The 23,305-nt window shown below is 41.1% G+C and overlaps 2 protein-coding genes across 3 annotated transcripts; both read left to right on the top strand.

Moving 5' to 3' along the window:
• The first annotated feature begins 895 nt into the window (after positions 1-895).
• tmem231 (transmembrane protein 231) lies at positions 896-6,147 on the top strand. The gene is made up of 7 exons (XM_041939628.1): positions 896-1,316; positions 1,506-1,672; positions 1,838-1,966; positions 2,305-2,448; positions 3,723-3,804; positions 4,038-4,143; positions 5,512-6,147. The coding sequence occupies exons 1-7, from the start codon at positions 1,178-1,180 to the stop codon at positions 5,672-5,674; spliced, it is 930 nt and encodes a 309-aa protein (XP_041795562.1). The 5' UTR covers positions 896-1,177; the 3' UTR covers positions 5,675-6,147.
• Positions 6,148-13,779: 7,632 nt separating this feature from the next.
• Positions 13,780-22,101, top strand: chst6 (carbohydrate sulfotransferase 6). Of its 2 annotated transcripts, XM_041939282.1 has the most exons (3): positions 13,818-13,903; positions 14,563-14,691; positions 18,204-22,101. In XM_041939282.1, the coding sequence occupies exon 3, from the start codon at positions 18,329-18,331 to the stop codon at positions 19,523-19,525; it is 1,197 nt and encodes a 398-aa protein (XP_041795216.1). In that variant the 5' UTR covers positions 13,818-13,903; positions 14,563-14,691; positions 18,204-18,328; the 3' UTR covers positions 19,526-22,101. The 2 variants fall into 2 exon arrangements, with proteins under 2 accessions (XP_041795215.1, XP_041795216.1); XM_041939281.1 differs by lacking the exon at positions 14,563-14,691 and having other exon boundaries at positions 13,780-13,903.
• Positions 22,102-23,305: the final 1,204 nt, after the last annotated feature.

The following is a 23,305-nucleotide window of genomic DNA, read 5'->3' as shown; positions in this document are numbered from 1 at the left end:
AACTGCAGAATCCTATTTCATTTTTCGTTTCATTTTATTTATTATTGTCTTTACATATATAATATATGCTAATGCTCCAAACCTCTTGCGTGAGTGGGGTGCAGGGAGATGCTATCAGAAGAGTCTGGACAAAGTTGCCTGGACACGTGGGGACGGAACATGCTGCTCTTATTATCTAGAATTATCCTAATAATATAACAAGGATAGACAGCAGCTGCTCTGCTACTTCCACTGTCTGGTGGAATGTGATCCTGTGTGCCTCTCTTGGGAAGTTGTGGTAATAGTATTATACTGGTATACTGGCAGCTGTCTGGTGTGTGTGTGTGTGTGTGTGTGTGTATGTATATATACAACATTTCTATTTCCATTTCTAATGTTGCACATGGAACAGTGCTGTTACTCTTAATTTTCATGAGAAAAGTTCAAATTTAAGAAATAAATATCAGGAAGGCTGGGCCACCAGTCAGTTCTGTCATTCAGTGCTGTGGGAGTTTCAGAGTGACAGTGTGATTGAAGTGTGATTATTCTAACTGCACTTTCAAATACTAAACTACTACATCCTTGTCGATGTGGATGGTTGCTGATCGTGTGGGTACGACAATTAAAAGCGACTGAAATGGGACACACGCTCATCTCGTCTAGCTTTCACTAAATTATAAACGGATGAATGAATGACGAATGAGAGTAATAGGACGAGGAAAATAATGAAATATGGCTCTGTGTAATTTAGTAGTGGAGGTAACCGTGCTTTGACACCTGCAAGTCGTGATAGCGGGAGGTTTTCCCGTCCCTCCCACTGTACCGCTGTTGCTTGAATGGAGCGTGAACGCGATCACTGGCAGCCATGGTAACCGCGAGACGCGAGGATGAGCTCCAACATGGCGCGGTGCATGGTTCTACACTAGCTAGGGGGCTAATGGACAGAGCATGTCAACACGCCACGCTGGGCTAAAAATACGCTGTCAAAGACGTTTTTATTTTGGAAGCTGTTAGAGGACATTACCGAACGAGCGTTAATCTGTGTTCGTTCAACATTTTGTTGTATGTCAGCGTTTATTCACGTTAATCCTCCGGGCGTTAGCATCTTTGCTAGCTTGAACGTTCACTAGCTAGTAGGCTGACTTGATGAGAAACAATAGTGGCGGTTACCAACGCAACTTAGTTTATATCGTTACCTATGGCTTTCTATGAAGTCTATTCTCATCCGGCTTTGATTCGGTACAAAACCAGTGTTTGCACTAAAGCCACTCTGTTCCTCGCTGTTGTTTTGTGCCTTACTTACATCCCACCTCTGCTGGTTGCTTACAGGAGCCAAGGTACACTACTATGAGGTCATGCCTAACACTAAACGACTATTTTCGCTGTTTCTGTTGCTATTGCTGTGATGTGAGAAACTTTAAGTTACACATACAAGTTACCAAATTCAGTGTAAATACGCTCAATTGAAACGCTTTTATTAAATGAGTAGAATTGCTTGCTCGCTGTTTAAAGCCATGTCATTGTAGGTTTCTGGATTAAAAGAAGCACCTATGAGGAACAGGCGGTTGTGAGGTTCCAGTACGAGACTCTGCTGGTGGCAGCAACCAGTACTCAGGGAGACTATGTCGCCTGGAGCACCTTCCCCCACCTGAACAACATGCTTGGAGCCAACCTCCGGATCCCCGCTGTCTCTGTAAGAGATTCTCCCCAGTTCCCTCAAAGTACACCAGTGTCACTTCAGGCTTGTTGCTCGTGCCTCCATGGGTTTTGCTTGTATTTACATTATAGCTGTGTGTTGCTGTATTAACATGGTCAAACTAGCAAACCTCTGGTCTTTCCACGTGAACACACTCTACAGGTGAGAGAAGAGGACCAGAACCAGGACGGGAAGCTGGACCTCTTGAGTTTTCAGCTGCAGCTACCTCTAAAACCTGAGGAACAAGTGTACAGTGTCCAGCTGCTGCTCACCTTCAGCTACCAGCTCTTTGTATGTATTCCACCACAGTGCCTAATGTGCTTATCCACTCACAGTATGTACATGAGATGTACTGTAGATGTGTCACATGTCAAATACACAGTCCCTCAGTTGCTTAATTCTGCATTTTATGCAACCTTTGTGTACATCATATGCACCAAGGTTTGACCCGTGGGCGTTTGAGCCAAGCTGCTATTTTTTTTATCATTTAGTTTTTTAATCTAAAAGCAAGTAATATTATTTGTAAATGTTCATTCATTGTAAATGTTGTCTGAAAATGATTTTAGGACTAGTGTTAATATTGAATGTTCCCTCTGAGTGTTTTTCTTTCTGTTTTTGTGTTTTCCCAGCGAATGTCCACAGTGGTGATGCAGAGCCTGGCCTATGTGCAGCATTCTTCCTCTGTCCCTGGGGCCAAACTGTTCATCAGCGGAGACCTGAGGCTGCAACAGAGGACACCTCTGCCTCACAGAGGACTGTACAACATTTACAATGTGAGAGGACACCAAACTCTTTTTCTTTGTCTCTCTGTCTCTCTCTTTCTCTCTCTTTCTCTCTGTCACTGTCTCTCTCTCTCTCTCGCTATTTTGATACACCCTGAAACTGCACAGGTCACATGGTTCAAGGCTAGAGCAGAGCATTCTGCAGGAAGGTGAAGCTGGGTTGGTGAGACAGAAACTCAAACATTGATAGGATAGATGAAATGAAAAGGGAGGGACATGGAGGAGAGGAGAGGAGAGGAGAGGAGGGACTACAGTGAATAGTGCAAATATAGTCTTGGAACAAGTGTCGTCATTTACCTTCCAATGTCACATATTCGGTGGTACAGTAGATGCTTCTAATTAACAGGAGTGCAACAGGTCAAGCAGCCAAAGCAGTTTCTGAACAAGAGATGTTTTGGGATACTGTTTTACTAACAGGAGCTAGTGTGTGACTGTACAGATGCCTGCAGGTCATTGAATAAGTCTTTGCATTAAAACAGTAATCAGTTCATTTGTTGTCCAACTTTCACATTATCGTTTAATTATAAAACAATGTCGTGTAATAATAATTAAAGTCCTGACAAAATGTGTAGTACATTTCCACATAGTTTTGTTTTTCTGAGGTTACTTTTCATTTAGTTTTAGGCATACATAGGAGCAGCTGTCTCGTTTTCACCTGCCAGTGTCAGACTTGAAAAGTCCCTGCACTATAGCATAAAATGAATGTATAGCAGAACCTGTTACCAAACAGAACATGAACTCAAATTAAATATCATCCATTTAAAACCTAGCATGCACCTGCACCCTTTAACATTTTTACTAGTCCTCATAGTAATGTGCACTGTGCACATATCTCATTGCAATATACTACCTGTATGTACAGTACAGGCCAAAGTTTGGGCACACCTTCTCATTCAATGCATTTTCTTTATTTTCATGACTATTTACATTGTAGATTCTCACTGAAGGCATCAAAACTATGAATGAACACATGTGGAGTGATGTACTTTAAAAAAAGGTGAAATAACTGAGAACATGTTTTATATTCTAGTTTCTTCAAAATAGCCAGCCTTTGCTCTGATTACTGCTTTGCACAGTCTTGGCCTTCTCATCATGTAAATAGTCATGAAAATAAAGAAAATGCATTGAATGAGAAGGTGTGTCCAAACTTTTGGCCTATACTGTAGTGCTACCACATGCTGAAGTAGATCCTATACAAACAGAACATTTTCATTTGTTAAGCTATTGTCTGCATTGTTTTGTCTTTTTTCTCTAATAATACCAAGGTGTCAGTGATTGATGGCTCCAGTCCCTTTGCAAGTGCATATGACCTTGATAAAATAATTGGGAGCTACCAGGATAGAAACTGTAAGTTGACAAAGGTTTTCATTTTGTTTGCTTGCTTTTATTACCACTGACCATACTGTGTGCCTAAAACCAGAATCAGCTCAAGCTAAACCAACACCACTGAGCAGGATTTAAACCCACAGCTTATTATGCCCATAGTACATACGAGCATTTTGTAAAATGTGCATATTGTAAAACTTGTCAACTGTCACTTTTCTCTCTCTCCTTTTAACCTGTTCTTTTTTCTTCTATAGTGACCACAGTACTGTCCTGTCCCGTGCCCGTCTGGACTGTGGGACGAGCTGCTGGTTCTCCCTTTCAGCTTAATGCTGAGATCCGTTACCCTCTGGAGATCATTAGATATCCTTTAATAAAAGCAGGAAGGTGTGTGTGTGCGCGCGTGTTTGTGTGTGTGTGTGTGTGTGTGTGTGTGTGTGTGTGTGTGTGTGTGTGTGTGTGTTTACATGCACAGCACACTCAAAGCTAATTTTGGAGATATACTTTTTATATAGAATAGAATTCCTTTATTGTCATTTGCACTGAGCGCAGTGAAATAGAGTACGCCTTTTATGGTAACACTTTAACCGCCCCCAGTTTATTAATATCTAAACATTAAAAATGGTTTATAATACACTACAATCTAGTTGTATAAGTTATAGAAACATTTTGTAGCATGTATTACTGTACAGCAATTGTCATCAATCATAATTTGTCATGAAGACATATATCATCAGAGCTGTTTTACTATATTGTCATTCATTTTCTGTTAAAACACCAGCCTCCAGTTACAGTTGTTGACAGATACATTGATAAACACTTATATCTGCTTACAACAACATTATGGTGTCTTATAAACCATTTAATAACTGTTTTATGTACTGCTTCTGAATTCTAAATCTAAGTGAAAATAACAAGAGTAAAAGCAAAGTGTTGCCCATTCTATCATTTTTTCTATATTCTTTATATATTTATCTATAATTTTTGCAGGTAACCATACAGTACGTTCTTCTTGTCTTTCTGTTGATCTTGAGGTATGAAACAAGTGTGGGTTAGTCTCAGCAGTGACAGCAGTTTCAACTAGAAAAGGCTTCATGTTTTTGAAGAAAATATAAGTGTGCTCGCTTCCGTTAAAAAATTGCAGATGCAAACACGACTGAGTCTTTCCAGGATGCTCCTTTCATACCCAGTCATGATACTATCACCTGTTACCAATCAACCTGTTTACCTGTGGAATGATCCAAACAGGTGTTTATGGAGCGTTCCACAACTTTCCCAGTCTTTTGTTGCTCCTGTCCCAACGTGTTTGAAACATGTTGCTGCATCAAATTCAAGCAATGAAGTTGATGAAGTCAAACATTAAATATATTTTCTTTGTGCTGTTTTCAACTGCGAATATGTCAAAAAAGTTATCACATTTTGTTTTATTTATGTTTTACACAGTGGCCCAACTTTTTTGGATTTGGGATTGTAGACAAACAAGTAAACAGTAAGATGGGATGCTTTAGTTTTGCACAAAACATTTACCGCAGTATTTGTGTAATTCAGGAAATGGGCAGACCTAACTAAAACTTTTCCGTCTCTGCACCACGATTTATTGTATGGCACAGATTATGCTGTCAGGGTAGCGTCTGTATGTCCTTGTGTACAGACATGTTTAAAAACTGTCCAGGTCGAGTGCACAATTTCCCAATGAAAACTGACCTTTCTGCCTTAACCGTCTCCATCCACCTATCGTCCTGGCTTCTGGGAAACCATCAAATTTGCCTGGATTCAGTACGTCAGTGTCCTCCTCATCTTCCTCTGGGTCTTTGAGCGCATACAGAGATTTGTTTTCCAGAACCAGGTTCTAACCACAGTACCCATACCAGTGGGAAAACCTCACCTCTCATGATGCAGTGGTACTGCTTTGACCTCCAGGTATACGAGAACCACCAGGCTTTGTTTTTCACAGACAATATTACATGCATCTGTACTGACTGTGGTGTTTCATTTTCAAAATGGACCTTTATCTCTTGAAGATTTGTCTTTCTAGTTTGACCTCATTACCTAACATCATGTTGACCAGTTAAACTCCCAAGAACTTGCTTTATTCCTTTAATAATTTGCCTGTATTTTTATACAAACCTTCTGAGAGACGCAGAAATTAATTTATATTCGAACCCCTTCCTGGACATTTTTCTACACAGGCCATCGTCTACCGGAGCTCCATGAGGGAAAAGTCTTATACGTCAGTTTAAAGCAGTGAAAATTTAGAGAAAATATAAATAGGCTTTCTATTTTTTACTGTTTGTATATTTCTGACAATTTGTGACAGTAATTAAAGAAATTCTTTGTTGATGCATTCATTTCTGTATTGTACAGCTTTAGGTGATTGATAATAAACAATCTGTCCATTTTAACATTTTGTATCTTCTTTAACTGCCATGCTTTCATTTTCATTACTTTAATCTTTTAATCATTAGACTGAAAAGCTTCATTTGGAGAAAGGTGGGAGGACTTGAAACTTACTGTCAATAAAATTCTTCTGTTCTCAGTCAATAATCATAATCATTAAGTCTAAAGGGACACTGTGACTATATATTATTATACAGTATATTATATGAATAGTTTGTTAAGGCTGATGCATCAATGCGAAAGAAGCATTTTCCCTGGCTGTCCCAAGTCTAATGGACACCCAGCAGGCTCATAGCTGCAGGGCTATGGTCCGTCATATGCATATGACCATACATGTATAATCTCTTCAAAACTAGCATTGGGATCCAAACTGTTCATGTCAAACTTAACCTAGCTTTGTGGCTGCTCTCCCCCATGACCCTCCCTTATGTTACAAAAACAACTCCAGATGTTACTGTAGTGTACATGGATGTATATTTGAGATTCTAGTTTCTACATCAGTTTCCTGCACATTAACGCAAGTTGCACTTTTGGAGTTATATGTGACTGATAAAGTTCCCACTATAGTCCTTATCACATACTGTCAGACTACACCTGTCCTTAGAAACTGAATAATCATTGACTGAGATATTGTGATGCTTGACTGTTCTGTAGGACTGAGGTTATGAAGCCACATGAAAGCACCTTATTGATCACAAGTGCTTCTTCTGTAATCTGCTTTATATTGATTTAATGATGGCTGAAGAAGAATTGGGCTGTGCTTTATAGGTTTATAATCTGCAGCACTTTAGAGGCAAGACTCATGGTTTTCATTTTCCCTCTGACTCATTGCCCCAAGAGACGTTTGCTAGCATATGTGCATGTCCACGATTAGTTTGTCGTCTCTCCCTTTCTGTGTGTGTGTGTGTGTGTGTGTGTGTGTGTGTGTGTGTGTGGTTTTGGACTAGCACCAATGCATTAGCTCATTTAAACCACTCAGTCCGCCAGCTCTGGTTGGGCCTGACAGTTTAGTAAGAGTCACACCCTGTTTGCTCAGCTACAACACCTAAAATTCTGATCTTGCCTTGCATTTTAGCCATTTTGAAGCATCCCTTGTGTGGGTGGATACAGCCTGTGTGCAGCGACAGATAGTAGTTGTACTATTGGGTGTTTAAAATAAGATAAGGTAAGAGGACTGACTGGTTTGAGCTGAGAGAAAGGCAACAGTAACTCAAATTCTCCTCGTCTTAACCATGCCTAAATGCTTTGAGTTGCTGCCATGTCATTGGCTGAGAAATTTGTGTTGGACAGGTGTACCTAATAAAATGCCATATTTAATTTCAATCCATCCAATAGTTGTTGGGACATCTCAATCAATTATATACACACTGACCTCATGGTGGCACAAAGAGAAAGTCAAGTCAAGATCCCAAAAGTGACTAGGCTTCATCCTCTGGGAACCGTAAATGTGTGTGTAAAGCATTATGTCAATCCATCTGGTAGATGCTGAGATTTTTCACAGAATAAGTGAAACTTTGACACATTGACAGTTCCAAAGTAAGAAACAGCCTTTAAACTAGTTTGTTGGAGTCACTCACAATGACTATTGTTTTGAAGACAGAGCACTGTATTCTTTCTTACACCTTACTGCAACTCATTTAAACTGATTCCACATCAGTGCCCTTCGGCCCTCCACTCCTCTGTCTTCATTCAGCAGGAATTTACTGGTGACCAAAAAGATCTGGCTTTGGCTGCAGACACCAGAACAACAGGATATGAGGCTGGCTCATACAGGAACCAGGTGCATCCTTTTTCTTTTTCAGTGTTGTCTTACTTTTTCTTTGGACGAATCTTGTGAATCAATCTCGCTCCCTTCCAGTTCAATCACCAAAGCCCACCAAACTCATGTCCATTCTACTCAATTCTTACAACTGCATATAGGCCTGTGGCAAGACCACTTATCACCGACAGCCTTAAATATGCTATTGCTAGACATGCACTTTCTTTTCCAGAGATTAACAAAAACAAGATTAGACATTGATATGTGAACTTTTTGTTAATGAATAACTTATTATGTATGAGTTGCCCAAATTTTTCACATGACAGTATGTATGTCAGTCTGCAACTGAACAAACTCCATCTGCCTATGAACACTTTTCACTTTTTTTCCACCATTTTGCCACCCCTTTTACCACAGTCAGTTTAAATGTTTCTAAATGACACACAGTTAGGGAGACAAACTATAAGGGCAGCGTGAAAGAACTATGGCAGAGATCATATTTAAAAAGACAGCAGTGAGATGATGTGGGTGCAAAAAGTGTTGCATGATCAGTCAGTGTGCACCCTGTCATTGAATCGTTAAGTAATAAAACTATTTTAATCATTGATTTTTATTGTCTTGTACTGTAATATAAATATTTGCGTATACGTTCTACATGTGTAGCATGAAGGGGAAGTTCATTGTGCAGCCCTGTGCTATAAAATGATGACTGAATGAACTTTGATAGCTCGATCATCCTCGTATAACCTGGGTCACCTGTGGTGGATGGTTCTAAAGCTGGGACACTTTAGTTACATGGCAGGTTCTGACATGCTGCCATCTTATTGTTGTCTTTACATTTTTGCTGAGAAGTATTAGACAGTAGTCTGTTGTATGTAGTTTATGTATTGCAAACAAATACTAAGAAGGACTGAAGCCCTTGTTATTGGTCATGATCATATTTTTAAAACTGTCAGCCCCCACCTTGGACCACTAATAACTAACATGAAACACTCAGCTAGAATGAATTGTTTTGGATCAGTACTTCAACTTCAGTTGGCACACTAAGAGTCTAATTCAGTCCTGCTATTTACAAATCAGACATAGTAGTCTAATCAACACACACACACACACACACACACACACACACACACATATATATATATATACTCCTGTCTGCTCGTTAACACAAATTTCTAGTCAGCCAATCACATGGCAGCAACTCAAATATATATATATACATATATATATATATATGGCACCTCAGATTAAAGCCTACAGAAAGTAGCAGACACACCTCACCTCATCAATTCAAAAGAAACTGCGTGAATCTGGTCTTCATGGTCAAATTGCTGCAAAGAAAGCACTGCTGAGGGAGACCAACAACAAGAAGAGAACTACCAAGACACACAAAGAGTGGACATTAGACCAGTTGAAATCTGTGCTTTGGTCTGATGAGTCCAGAGACAGAGATTTTTGACCCAAAACTGATTATGTGAGAGCTTGACCAAGAAGGAGTGATGGAGTGCTGCATCTGATGACCTGATCTCAACAATCACCTTACCTAAACCCAGCTGAGATGGTTTGGGATAAGTTGGACCGCACAGAGAAGGAAAAACAGTGCTGTTTCATAGTTTTGATGTGTTCAGTATTAATCTGGTGTGAGGTCCAGCAACTAGGTTGAGAGCACCACTCCTTGTAGGTGGGGTTAGACAGAGCTGCTGTCTTTATAAAGACAGGTGTGGGTCATTAGTGCCTCTCTTTGTCTGAGGCTTGGTGAATGTGTGGTGGAACTACCTTTGTTGTACAGGTTAGGGAGAGTTGTGCAGGAAGATTTGTTGTGTTGAATTATAATTACATTATTAGGAGTCTGACTTATTTTCTAGCATATATTGTTGTGTGGTTGTGTCCCAGTGATCCACCTGGATGTACGCTGCTCTCCAGCCCCATCTGGTCTTGGTTTACTTCTCTCATCATAATATTGTTGCTGATATATTCAATCTAATCCTTCAGGAAAAGACTCTTGTCCCCTGTTTGAGCTGCAGTAGAGAGCCAGTGATCTTTATTGGTCCTGATTGTAAGCAGGGCCTCTATTGAGCAAGGTAACCCAAACTGGTATGGTGGTGTAGGAGGGTTACACTCTCCAAGGTGTCATTGCCAGTTGACATAATTGACTTTTGCCATGTTTCCTTTTTCAGATTTAAGGGCAGATGCTTCTTTGCCTGAGCTGATTCTCCAGTGCTCTTTGGCCTGTGTGTTTGGTTGGCCATTTTGGGCTTATTGCTAGGTCACCCTACTGATGTTGGACCTGCCAACTTCCCATCACTGTTAGACCTTTGCACCTAATGGTATAGTAGCTGGACTTTTATTAGGTTTGTTTAAAGTCTTGTATTGGTTGATATTTGCATGCTGGGATGTGTAAAAATGTTTTGAACCTGAACCAAAGGAAGTCTAAAGGTCCTACTTTTTTTCTTTTTTTTCTTTTTCATCCAGGTAATCCACAACACTGTCCCAACCTTTGAAATAATAAACCTGCTTGTGAACTGAATGCTGAATGTTTCTTGCTTTTCTCACTTGGCAGAGTCCTTACGTCTCTTATACCTCTATCCTGTGTTGGGTCACATGTAGAGAAAATACGAAAAAATTTTGTGTGTGTGATATGACTTTTTATTTTAAATTATTGTGCAAATGGGGAATGAGAGTGCTATGGTAATAGCTGGCCTGAATGTTTGCAAAATCAACATGACAAAGTTAAATGTCATTCTTTGGTAAAGTGTAAAGCAAAGTGTTGTTGGTGGAAGTGAAGATAATTTCAACTACTTGTATTTTATGTGAAGTTGGGTGATTTCATCCAGAACTGCACATCATATTTGATAAGATCATCATAACAGCACATATTTGAAAATCATATGGCCAATCTATAACATAGCATCATATTTGATAACATCATATGGTTAATGTATAACAGCAGATCATATTTGCTAAGATTATCATGGAACGCCCATTCTCACACACATACACATTCATACACCTGCTCATCAGGTGCGATACCAACTTCACACACATACTCATACACTGACGGCACAGCTATCAGGTTCAGGATCTTCCAACTGAACCACTGACCTTCTGATCAGTGGACAACCACGCTGCCTTCTGATTTAAACAGTCAAACCAATGCAACAGGCAAGAATCAGAAATTCTCAGTTGATCCATAGAAAGCTCCTGGGGTTCAGGAAATGCAGGCACAGGTAAGGTGGGCAGTAAGCCACAATCGTAGGCTGAATGCTAGCAGGCCGCGGTGCAGACTGGAAGCTAGCAGGCTGAATGATCGCGGGCAGGGATCCAGCAGCAGGGGACGAGAGGGCAGGGGAGATGATGGGACAGCCAGCACTGTGATGGCTGCGCTTGCCTCTGCTACAGGGTGCCTAGCTTGGTGGTAACGTCAACGCTCATTCCCATTTTCATAACTGGAATCTACAAAACCACTAGCGGTAGCTGGTTCTTGTAGTGTGACTGCACCTGCTGAGTGACCGTCCTCATAAAGTCAGAGGAACATGATTGCTAATACTTAAACCAAGCTTGCCAAATAATGGCTGAAGCTCTGACTTATAAGATAAAGATAAGATAAAAACTTTATTTATACCCAGACAGGGAAATTTGGGAAATATATTATAAATAATTAGAATTATAAAGACATATAATTATGAAGAAAACTGACTCTGTAGAGGTTGACGTCACTCAAGTTGTTACACACAACTCAAAACCAGTCAGAAACAGAGCCAATTCCTTTCAGTTTCACTCCACAATAAAAACACGAAAAGAAACAGTATCCCCTCCCCCAAAATCTATCCTCCTCTGGTGCCCCCTCGGTTGAATAAAAGCATGTCAGTCTACCTATGTGAGTCTACCTATGACTGTGGTAAATGAAATCCACTGTAAAGCTTTTTGGAGGCACAGGGCACAACCAGATTATTCTGATGCTTCGTTTGCTGTTAATTCGCTGTGACCTCATTATGTGTTACCTTCTGTGTGAGAGGCCAGTCTATATAATGACGTCATACTAGATCAGGCATGTCCAAACTATTCCATAAAGGGCTGTGTGGCTGCAGGTTTTCAGCATCCAACCAAAGTAGGAGCACACCAGGCTGGACTCACTTAATCTAAGCTAATAACTAGGTGACCTTTTGCAACAAAAACCTGCAGCCACACGGCCCTTCATGGAATAGTTTGGACATGCCTGTACTAGACGGTGCACGGTATTCATTCTTCAGTCAATGCAAAACGTGCGTGTCTTTGCATTTACACCTAATTGATTTGCACTTGCGTTATAATCAGAATATTAGGAAAGTGACGAGGATGCGATATTTTTGTGAAGTCTTTCTTAAAATATTCTTCTGGGGTGCAGATCACTTAATGGTTTCGCTTAAACTATGAACGACTACATTACCACTTGCCTGTAATTTGGTGCCAACGTGCATTAAACATTGTCCCACCCTGGATATTTGTTCTAGCGCTGACACTGGAGCACAAGCAGAGGGAGGGAGGCTGCTCCTGGCTTTGGGCTCATTGCTTGTTTGCAGCTTGAATATTTAGTTGTATGTAGGTTCATCAGCCAGATCCACAAACAAATATGTTCAGCTTCTTGTGTTTATTTTTCATGTCCTGAAACCTTTTGCCAAGTTCCTGAAGGAGGTTTTACACTCAGCAGCACATTCAGATGTCATGGTGGCTTTTCTTGCCGCGACTTTTCTTGTTCTTGCTGTAGGAAAATGCAGCGTTTCCTCTTTCCAGTTGCCACTGCTTTTAATTCACTTCCAATGACTTCACATTTGAAAGCAGCGAGCTGAGGAGCTGCTGGAGGTTCAGCTCTGAGAGCTTCTTGGTAATGTCCACCATGAAGGACAACGCACACAGACTTGCAGAGTTTCCACATCAGACAAGTCCAAGACACTTTGAAACAATTTAACTTTGTGTGTAAAATCTGTAATGAGACCAGAGCTAAGTAACAAACTAAAACAAGAAGCCCTGAATGAATAAATGAAGCACTGGAAACGTGATCAAAGAATGAGATCGGGATATGACAAAGCCTTCTGAGTGCTCCTCTTTCAGACCTGGTCTTGATACAATCACCTGTTCCCAGTGAACCTGTTCACCTGTGGAATGTGCAGTTACTGTTAACCAGCTGTTAAACTGAGTGACTAACACAGATCAAACTTCAGTTTCCCATCCATCTACACCGTAACAGTCATCCACAGCATTTTGAGGCTTTAAGTCATGTACATAATGGGACAAATTTAGGCAATTTTTTAATGTGCATTAAGTCTTTGAACATTATAATGTTTACAGCTTTTTGCAGATATCAGAACGTTGCTTTATTTGTTTGAGAGAAACCATGCATGCAAATATGCTGAGCAGATTTGCATAATATGCCAGTAAAGCGGGACGATATTAATAGTACCTGGGCCTGAGACCTGCATCATGCAGTATCATTGTATTGCTGTATTGTTGGTTAATGCAGCCTAACCTTACTGTTGGGGCTGACAGTGATTTATGACAGTGCTGTGAGTTGGGAAGGGGAGGGTAAATGTGCAGTGATCCAGATCTGCTGAGGCTTTATGAACTTCGCCGTGGCTCAGCAGATGTACCGCGGTCCCTCAGAGGTTACCTCGCAGCGTGGTGCTCCTGTCCTCCCGCTGCTGGGACACTGAATGAGCTGGCTCAGGTCCCGCCCGCTCCAGTACACCCACCCACCCGCCACCCTCCTGTATCTCGGACCACCAGCCCCCGCCCAGCCCGCTGCCAGTCAGCTCAGCAGAGCCTCTGGCCACGTCTCAAAACACCGCTTTGTACACAAGCGGGCGGCGGAGGTAGCCGAGCAGCCGCTGGCCGAGGACGGGGAGGAGGAGAGGAGAGGACCGCGGGGCGTCGGGACGGAGCACTGCGCACCGGCTCTGTCGACTGGCACCACGGTTGAAAACGAAGCCAAAGGTAAGATATATCCGCTAAATGCTGGTAAAATAAAAGAAGTAAACTACCTCCTCCTCGGCCAGGACCGGTTTTTGTGTTGCTAGTTTTCGGGGGTCCGGTGGGCAGAAGCCTGCGGACTCACTTCTTTGGGACAACGCATCAGTAATTTCGTCCTTTCCCCCCCTAAAATGTACTAAAACTAGCGGCTTATTTGGTGACTAAACGCACTCAGGTAGTTATCTTTACTTGGAACTAACTCGAAAAGTTTATTTAACACTTTCGTTTCGTGGCTAACCCCCCATGTAGACACAGCGAGCTCCGGAACGCCCGTTCAGGGGGTTTTGTGAGGTTGCCGCCGGCAAACACTGCAGGAACACTGGCCTTGAGATGGGAGTGAAAACTGGGCTCCTTTCACTGATAAAAATCAAAACTTTACATTTGCCTGAGACTTTTTTTTCTTGAAGCACCCTCGAGGTGTCCCGTGCTGAGTGTCAGGGTCATGGAGGTAAAGTGTGAATCCACTCTGTATGTTAAATATGTCAACATCAGACAAAGCTCATCTAACTGTGCTGTGACACTAAAACTTTAACAACCACCTATGGAAGTATGGTGAGGTCCAGTCCTAGGGCTAACAGTAAAGTTTATGATACATGATTACAAACTTATGATTATGATCCCAGGTGAGCATCCAGACCATGACACCTCACCTGCCTCCCTCTGACAGTTGTGTTTGATCAGCCAGCCACAACTGCTGGGAATCAGATTTTCGTCTCTGCACTGAGGGAGAAGAGCCTATTTGCCTGCACCAGGTCTGTGCCCTGTTAATGATTAACTCACGATTAACTGGGGACGCAATTGCAATTTTGCAAATTCTTCAAATAAGTCAACTAAAGACACATTTCCATGCCACTGTTGGCAGGTTTCATTTCAGTGACTCCAGTCATGCTCATGTTTGCATAAACAGATTCTGTGATAATTCATGCTGCTTGATAATGGAGGTGCAATGGAAAAAAGTGGCTTGATATTGTCTGTAAATATGGCTAATTTAACAGAATTAGTTAGGATGGTGAGCCATCTCCTGTTGGATTTTTTGGAGCTTATTCAACAGCGCTGCAGTGCTGTTTCATGCAACATTAATCCTGGGTTGTCACACCGTTCAGCAATCCAGTGTGGTCTTGATTTCAAGGAAATAGAAAGTTGTTTGAAACTGCTCATTACCTGGATCCAGTCCCCGTGAACCACAGCCACACCCACTTACAGGAATTGCAGTATGCGGCAACTCACGAGGACTGGAACTGTCCTGCTGTGGCCCAGAGACTCAGCCAGAATGACTGGCTGGACTGTTTCTACAAGTTCTTTTGTTAATGCAGCAACATCAGTCAATTAGTAACTCAGGGTAGGGTTAGTCAAGATGGGCGTCATCATTGTGTGTGCTTCTGGTAGTAGTGACGCACCAATAAATATGTTACGTAAATCATCTCTAGAGATGATTTTTTATCAAATATTACTTTTAATTGCAAGTTTGTTAAAAATGGCTTAATATTGGCAAAGGAAAAAACAATTGTCAGCCATAACTCAAGGTGTATTTTTGTTTTTCATGACCTGATTATGACTTTGTTGTAAACCAAGTCTTGCCATGATGTGAGATGCTGTAAAGTTAAACTTCTGTAACTACACTAAATAGACCACTCTGTTAGGCCACTCAAGGATATTAGAAAATCCTTCCAGAATGATTCACTAAATAGTCAAATTTGCCAATGAGACACATGACAAAATACAAAGTATCTATATATCAAAAGCAGGGAATGTAAATATGTAACTTTAAACTGGATAGCATGAAGAGCGTTTATGGTGTGAATAATACCAGCTATAGATGAGAGCTGAGGCTGAATGATAGGAAGGAAGAGAGAGGAAGAAGGAGCTGCCATGATGTCAGGTGTTTATCTTTGTATCCTTAGGGTCTGAAGGTGAGGAGATCGTGTCAGGGCTTGTTCAGTGAGCACGACAGATTATGGTACACTTGCATGGATCCCCACAGGCAGCAGTTGTCTTGGTCTCCCACTGGAAACAAAGGACAGTCCACAACACTGTGGCTCTTTCGTCTTTTCCCCCTATAAACTGTTTTGTTAATGAACTCATTTAGAGTCCTCCGAGGAGGCGTAGTTAGTGAAGGTATTTTAGAAAATAGCAAAAAATGAAAATAAATCTGAAACTACTCTGCAGATATGTTGACTTCCAAATAGGCCTGTCACGATAATTACATTATTGACTTATTGTACGATATATAGACATGACCTCGATCGTTTTTGTTGACCCGAATTTTGCAAATATATAGCTGGGTGTCCCCTGCCATTATAAGACTAGGACACAGCACCTAACGCCAGGGACACACAGGAGTCACAAACGCCGCGATAAGTCAGTTTTCACACGGGCAGTAGCCTGGCTGTTCACACCAGAAGCGTGTTCTGGTTCTGCTCCTCTGGTCTTTTTATAATCACAGAGCTGATCTTAATAACAATCCCATGAATTTATAATGTAAAGCTCTTTATGTGTTACTGGATAAGCGTGCATTCTGTGAGGAGGAGGGGCTTAATGTGACTCAGAAGTTGAAATTCCAGGAGAACAGGAAGAAGAGGGCCATGAAAATCTAAAGGGTTGGCAAGCATTGCATGAGCTTAATAGGTCCTGAAACACATGCTGTACCACAATCAAAAATAGCTATGCTTGCCTGAATGTACCACAGTTAAATCATATAAGCCTCATACATAAAAAAGAGTATTGTTACAGGCACCAAGACGAACATTAACAGCATCGCATAGCTTGGCACGGTGGCTGACACACAGCTGATCATTAATCAAGTGTGTGGACAGAGGCACACCAGCACCAACGTGCTCAGCAATGTAAAAAAATGGCACTTGAACAACTTGAACATTTACACAGCAATATCAGCACCCACCCAAAACTACCCAATAAAAATAAGATTGAAAATAAGATTGAAAGAAATTATTTCATTGTAGTTTAAATACTCAGTCAATTCTCTTGAGTTAAGTGTGTATGTCGCGACCGATGCCATTAAAACAAGTGTTCTCTTCTTCATGCTCCTCACGACATCTGTTTGTGACACACTGAAGCAGATTGCTTTGTTTCACCATGATTTCTACCTCAGCCTACATTAAAAGCAGGGGCTGCTTGTATTTGAGAAATGCACTGCCACGTAAAAAAAATCGGACCCATCGTCATCATGTGGTAAACACAAGGCAAGAGACACAATTAATTTTTATTTTTATTGGCCAGGTAGTCACATAATTTAAACAGTATTCACTGACTGCTACTTACTGGATGATCCAGCCTCAAAGGAAGCCTTCTGATCGGGCCCACCCACAGCTCCGCACCAGCAGTATATCATCCAACAATAGTCAGGATCGCGACATAACAGCTTCCAAATGGTAGCATTGTCTGTCTTTCAGCCCAGATCAGATGACAAGGAGAGTGCTCTTGTTGGATGCTTAGTTACCGTTACCTTTGTCCTGTGTTTTCCACCCTCCTCATATCTCACCAGTGCTTCCTGCAAATCAAGCCCTCACTGACATTCACTGAGGTGGAATTTTCATATGGACTAAAGCCGATAGACCTCCTCAGTGTAGGGTGGGATGACTTGCTTTTGCTCTGACAGCAGGTTCTGGCCACTCACTGAAGAAATGCCGTGCACTGTATGGCCACACATGTTGGGCCAAACCTATGGCCCAACATGTGTGGCCCCATTTAATTCTTTAGACTCCACTGGCTTCGTCCCATCTGACTTCAGGCAGGCTACAGTTCAAACACTTCTTAAAGCAAACCATCCCTCTTCATGAGCCACTGCCTTTCATCTCCAAAATTATTGAAAAAGTGGAGCCAAATAGACTTAGGAACGGTCAGCAGCATGGACTGAAGAGAGTGAAGTGAGAGAAAAATTCTTCTACAGACTGATCTCTCATTGATGTTGTGTCTGCTGTCTTAGTTCGTTGGCCTTTAGCTCTGTTTTTATCAACTCGTCATGCAATTTGTGAAGCTTGCTTCGATAGGTACAACCTAAAGAAACTTTACTTACTGAAACTAACTTACTAAAACTAAAACTACAAAAACTGTCAAAAGACATTACTTTTGTCTCAACAGCCAGTTTTATGAAGGTACTTTGACTTCTTTTTAGGATGAAAATGGCCTAATTTTACATTATCTAGTGTATTATACCAATTTTAACAGTTGCCAAGATCTGATTTGTGCATTGTGGAAACACACATTTCCTGTTCAACATATCTCTGTCTCTCTCTCTCTCCTTCAGTCCAACTCTCTCATTCACCCTCAGCCCTGTCTTCTTGCGGCGGAGGCAACACGTGGCCCCACAGAGGGCGATAAAGAGAAAGATCCACATCAAGCACCACAGACTGACAGCGACCTCCCGCCATCATGCCCCGCTGCAGAGTGAACCTCAGCACTATGATTTTCCTGGTGATCCTGCAGGGGGCAGCGGTGGTGCTGTTCTGTGGCTGGTACGTCCAGCTCAGCCCCTGCGAACCTGCCCCCTCCAATGGCAAAGTTCACGTTCTGCTGCTGTCATCGTGGCGATCGGGCTCGTCCTTCCTGGGTCAGGTGTTCAGTCAGCATCCGTCTGTCTTCTACCTTATGGAGCCCGCTTGGCATGTGTGGACCAGACTACAGAAACCTGGTGCGCGGGTCCTCCGAATGGCTGTGAGGGATCTACTACGGAGCATATTCCAATGTGACTTCTCTGCGATGGAGGCCTACCTGTCAGAGCGCCACAATGTGTCCTCCTTGTTTATGTGGAGTCACAGTCGAGCACTGTGCTCACCACCGGTCTGTCCTCTCACACCGCGCAACGAGTTCAGCAACCAGACTCTGTGCTCCCAGACATGTGATGCCTTAGGTCTGCGGGTGGTGGAGGAGGCCTGTTCCACTTACAGTCATGTGGTGTTAAAAGAAGTGCGATTTTTTGAGCTGGAATCCCTTTACCCGCTCTTACAAGACCCAAGCCTAGATCTCCGCATCATCCACCTGGTCCGAGACCCTCGGGCTGTGGTGCGGTCTCGAGAACAGTCAGCCAGAGCCTTCGTGAATGACGACGCCATCGTCTTGGAGCAGAGAAACACGCCAGCAGCCGAGGTGCAGTATAAAGTCATACAGGAGATCTGCCGTAGCCATGTGCGCATCAATGAGAGGGCCGTCCTGAAGCCCCCACCGTTTCTTAAAGGCCGCTACAAAATGGTCCGCTATGAGGACGTGGCGCGCAACCCACTTGAGGAGATAAAAGACATGTATAATTTTGTAGGTCTGAAGATGACCAGTCAGTTGGGGGAATGGATCTACAGGGTGACCCACGGAAAAGGCAAAGGCACCAAGAAAGAAGCCTTCAAAATTACTTCACGAAACGCTGCCGACGTCTCTCAGGCCTGGCGCAGCGTGCTGCCCTACAACAAGGTCAAACGCATCCAGGAAGTGTGTAAAGGGGCCATGTCTTTGCTTGGGTACAGGACTGTTAACAGTGACAAAGAACAGAAGAGACTTGATATAGATCTACTAGTGCCACAGGAACCATATCAGTTTAGCTGGCTACAAGCTAAAACAGAGCATCCAAGTGATGGTTAAAACGTGAAAGACAAAGACATTCATACCAAGAGACTACATGGGACTGAAGTCTGTATTCTGTATAGGCTGTATTGGCTGTTTTAAGTCGTTATTTTTAAGAAAATAATTATCTTTATTTAATGTCCTGCCTTCCACCTTAATGTTAACTTACAACATCTCACCAACAAACAAATATAGAAATACCTTGAGGGACAATCCCGCTTCCAAAAACGTTGAAACGCTGCGTAAAACACAAATAATACAGAAAGTGATCATTAGCTAATCCCACTTGACATATTGATATTGACTCAACTGATAACGGTACAAAGACAATATATTCAATGTTTGACATGGGCACAGGTACACTTTGTAAACCTGTTGTTGTGAGCAGTTTGCATGCAAATACTTGCAGTCTGCTTTTATTCAGGTTTTACAGCATCCCAACTTTTTGGAATGGAGGTTGTATAAGATACTATTTACGATCCAAGGATATTAGGCTGATAACAGGAAATATTAATATGTTCATTCATGGTACAGAACACATATACCTCTCAGCCCAAGCCCCTACCTTCTGTAAACATAACACACACACATTTCACATTGATTCTTTGTCCAGTGTTCTCCATCGGACCCCCCCCTCCCCTTCCCAGCCAATGCCACAAGTTATTTTCTAAGTCTTATAGGGCCTCATAAATTTCCCCACCCCTAAAAATGCTTTATTTTTATCTTCAGGCAAATCATTTCTCACCAGTTCTCTCCAAATCTGTTTATAAAGTTGGGGCCTTTGTGTATTTTCATTGTTCTCAAATGAACTTCCTAAGGGAAACATAATCTGTGAAGCAAACAGTAAACATCTTATTTATTTCAGCACAGCTCAGCTGAGGATGCTGGCTTTTTGATTTACAAATAATTGATATCTATTCTTGGATTTCATTCCACACTTCACTCACTTTTCTACAAAACCAGAAGGAATGCTTGATGGAGCCACATTTGACACACTGAACAGCGAATCTAGATAAAATATGTGAATTTTATCTCCAGTGTGGTTTGAATATTGTAGTCATCAATTTGTATTAAGTATAGATTTTCATTTGTGGCAGTGCTGTTAGTGAGAGACAAGCATTTCTCTCACCATGCTGTTTATTCTGCCCACATTGTTCTCCTTCTTTAAACAGATCATCCTCAAAGGGTCCTGACACCGAATCATAGTGTAAATGGAAGTTTTCACTAATCCATTTTTTTAGTTGGAAATATTTAAACAAATTCTTGATTCGTTGATGTGAATTTGTTCTGACGTTCAGTAAATGTTGGAAGCCTGTTAGGTATAATTATATCTAATGAATGTTTAATTCTTCTTGTTCTCCAAGTGCCCTTTTCATCTCCACATTTTGGAGTTTTATTGATGGATTATTCCAGTCTGTGTGTTTGTAGAGATACTAAATTGCACTCCTAATATTTTTTCAAACGTGTTCCAGGATTTTAATGTGCTATTTATAACAAAGTGAGATATTGTGTTTTGTAAACATAGATGTAAATAGGTTGTGCAGGGTTCTTCAGACGAGTTATTAATTATACAATCTATTAAAAACAGCTGTGAGGCTGAAGCTGTTCTGAATTAGGAAATTGAAGACTTCTGTTCTTGCCTTTTGACGATGAGGTAAACACATCATTTAAAACAGATTTGTCCTTTCTGTTTCATTAGTGGACAGGGCGGACCATTTGTTAATGCCGCTTTCCAGTTTGCTCTTTAGAGACAGAGCATTATCTTTGTATAATTGTTTTTTTTCAGAACTCATATTGCAACCTAGGTTTCTTTTCATTTTTTCACTTGAAAATTGAAATTGGAAAAAGTCTTCTGGAACGTCACAAGATCCTTAATCAGCTCATTTTTCTTTAATGTTTATCTTATAACATGATATTTTGCAGAAATCATCTATGAACTCTTGCCTTTAAAGGATATGTTCTAGTATTAGTTAAATACACAATAACATCAAATCACCAGCAAATAACTCCAATTTATATTTTTCTTAATCTATATTTCTGCCTCTCACTTCCTCGGCCTGTCTAATTCCCTGAGCCAAAGGTTCGATTGCCAGCACGAGTAAGGAGGGAGGTAACAGGCAGCCTTGTATCGTGCCTCTGTTTAATCTAAATGTTGCAGATTAAGATCCGTTAATATGAAACTGTGCTGTTGGTGACTTATAAATTATCTTTATCATGGTAGTTTTTTCTTGAGTAATTCAAACATTTCTAATTCCAGGGCGTCTAAAGCTTCCTCTGCACGGACCACCATCAGTGTCAAGTCTACTTTTTGAGTCTTGGGATATTGTTTTAATGAAAAACAGGTTCTAATATTTGTTTTAAGGGTTCTGTTTTGTATAAAGAAGGTTTGATTGTAGTGAATTATACCTGGGAGTACCTTGGCTGTTGGATTGTTTGGGACTTTGGTCGTGATTTCATGGTCGACACTCAGATGGAGTATTACCCTCCGTCCTGGTTTTGGTATCACATTGATAATTGCTTGTTACAGTGTTTGTGGGACAACATGGTGCCTCCATGTATTATTAATGATATTTAAAAGTAATGAGCTAATCTGTGTCCAGAGTATTGAATAAAATTCTTTTGGTAACTGATCCATGCCTGCCACCTGTTTTTGGAAGAAAGCTGTCAGTTGTGCTTTTACTTTCTAATATTGTTATGTCCTTTCTTAGAGATTGGAACTTGAACCTGATTTTATGTTATTACATCAGATTTCTATACATTTCAGTATTTGGCTGATTTGTCCACTCTGTCACTCTAGTTCTGGCTTCTTTTTAACTGAAAATGATATCATCATCCCTCTTATATACACCTTAAATGCTTCCCATATACTATCTATTGGAGGTCTATTGATATTAAACAAATACAACATTTATTTCCTGAAGCTGTCATAACACATGTGACTGCAGCGTGATCTGATATGATTATATTGTGAATTTGTGTTAATATTACATTTCCTAGCCCTGTAAAAGTAGTCTGTTCAGCTATGCTTTTTTAGTATATGAATGATATTTGCAGTCTGTAGGTTTAGGGCATACTGCCCGCCATATACCCAGTAATTCATTTGTTGAAAGAAATTCTAATAGTCTAATAGTCTAATAGTCCATTTTTATTCCAGGTACAGATACAGTACATTTAGGAGCTGGACTTTCTTCTTAATCTTACTTGGTAGCATTTCACCTTTTAATCTTAATTGTTTAGGATATATAGCTGCTTCGAAGTCAGGGCAACCCCCAGAAGAGATCCAGGACATAGAGCGAAACCCAACGTAACATATACAACACCTTACACGTACCCTTGAGAACTTGTCTGCACTGGACATGCCTCATTTTACCCTGCTCCACCCCCTAGTGTAAACAATGGCCATGCTTATTAGCACACCAGTAGTTTCCAATATTCATCAGAATAGTCCTGTACTCCTTCAGCCATTTCATCTTAATTTGCTAATAAAGGTAAAGTAAATATAAAGGGAATGAGGAAGAGAAGAGAAAAAACACCAAGGGGAGAGAACGGAGAGGTGACAGCACGGTTGCAGTTGCTCTTTGCACTTGCAAAGGAAAAAAAGGCAAAAACAAAACAAGAACATAGGTTTCAGCTACCCATGTGTAATAAATTCAACATTTCCCAGTAAATCAAGTGTACTGAAAAGCACTGACATACATTCTCCCCACACATCACGTATCTCACACACATTCTTGGAAATACAAAATTGATTGAGCAACTTCCCATTTTACAATCACAATCTATCTGTTTTTTTTTTTT

The sequence above is a fragment of the Chelmon rostratus genome, chromosome 6 (assembly GCF_017976325.1).
Source record: "Chelmon rostratus isolate fCheRos1 chromosome 6, fCheRos1.pri, whole genome shotgun sequence".
Taxonomy (NCBI): Eukaryota; Metazoa; Chordata; class Actinopteri; order Chaetodontiformes; family Chaetodontidae; genus Chelmon; species Chelmon rostratus.
This window is presented reverse-complemented; position numbering and strand designations above follow the sequence as displayed.

Coding starts and splice junctions, on each gene's coding strand:
- tmem231 (XM_041939628.1), top strand. CDS start 1,178: ATGGCTTTCTATGAAGTCTATTCTCATCCGGCTTTGATTCGGTACAAA. Junction 2,449..3,722: donor GACTGTACAACATTTACAAT/GTGAGAGGACAC, acceptor AATAATACCAAG/GTGTCAGTGATTGATGGCTC. Junction 3,805..4,037: donor GAGCTACCAGGATAGAAACT/GTAAGTTGACAA, acceptor TTTCTTCTATAG/TGACCACAGTACTGTCCTGT.
- chst6 (XM_041939281.1), top strand. CDS start 18,329: ATGCCCCGCTGCAGAGTGAACCTCAGCACTATGATTTTCCTGGTGATC.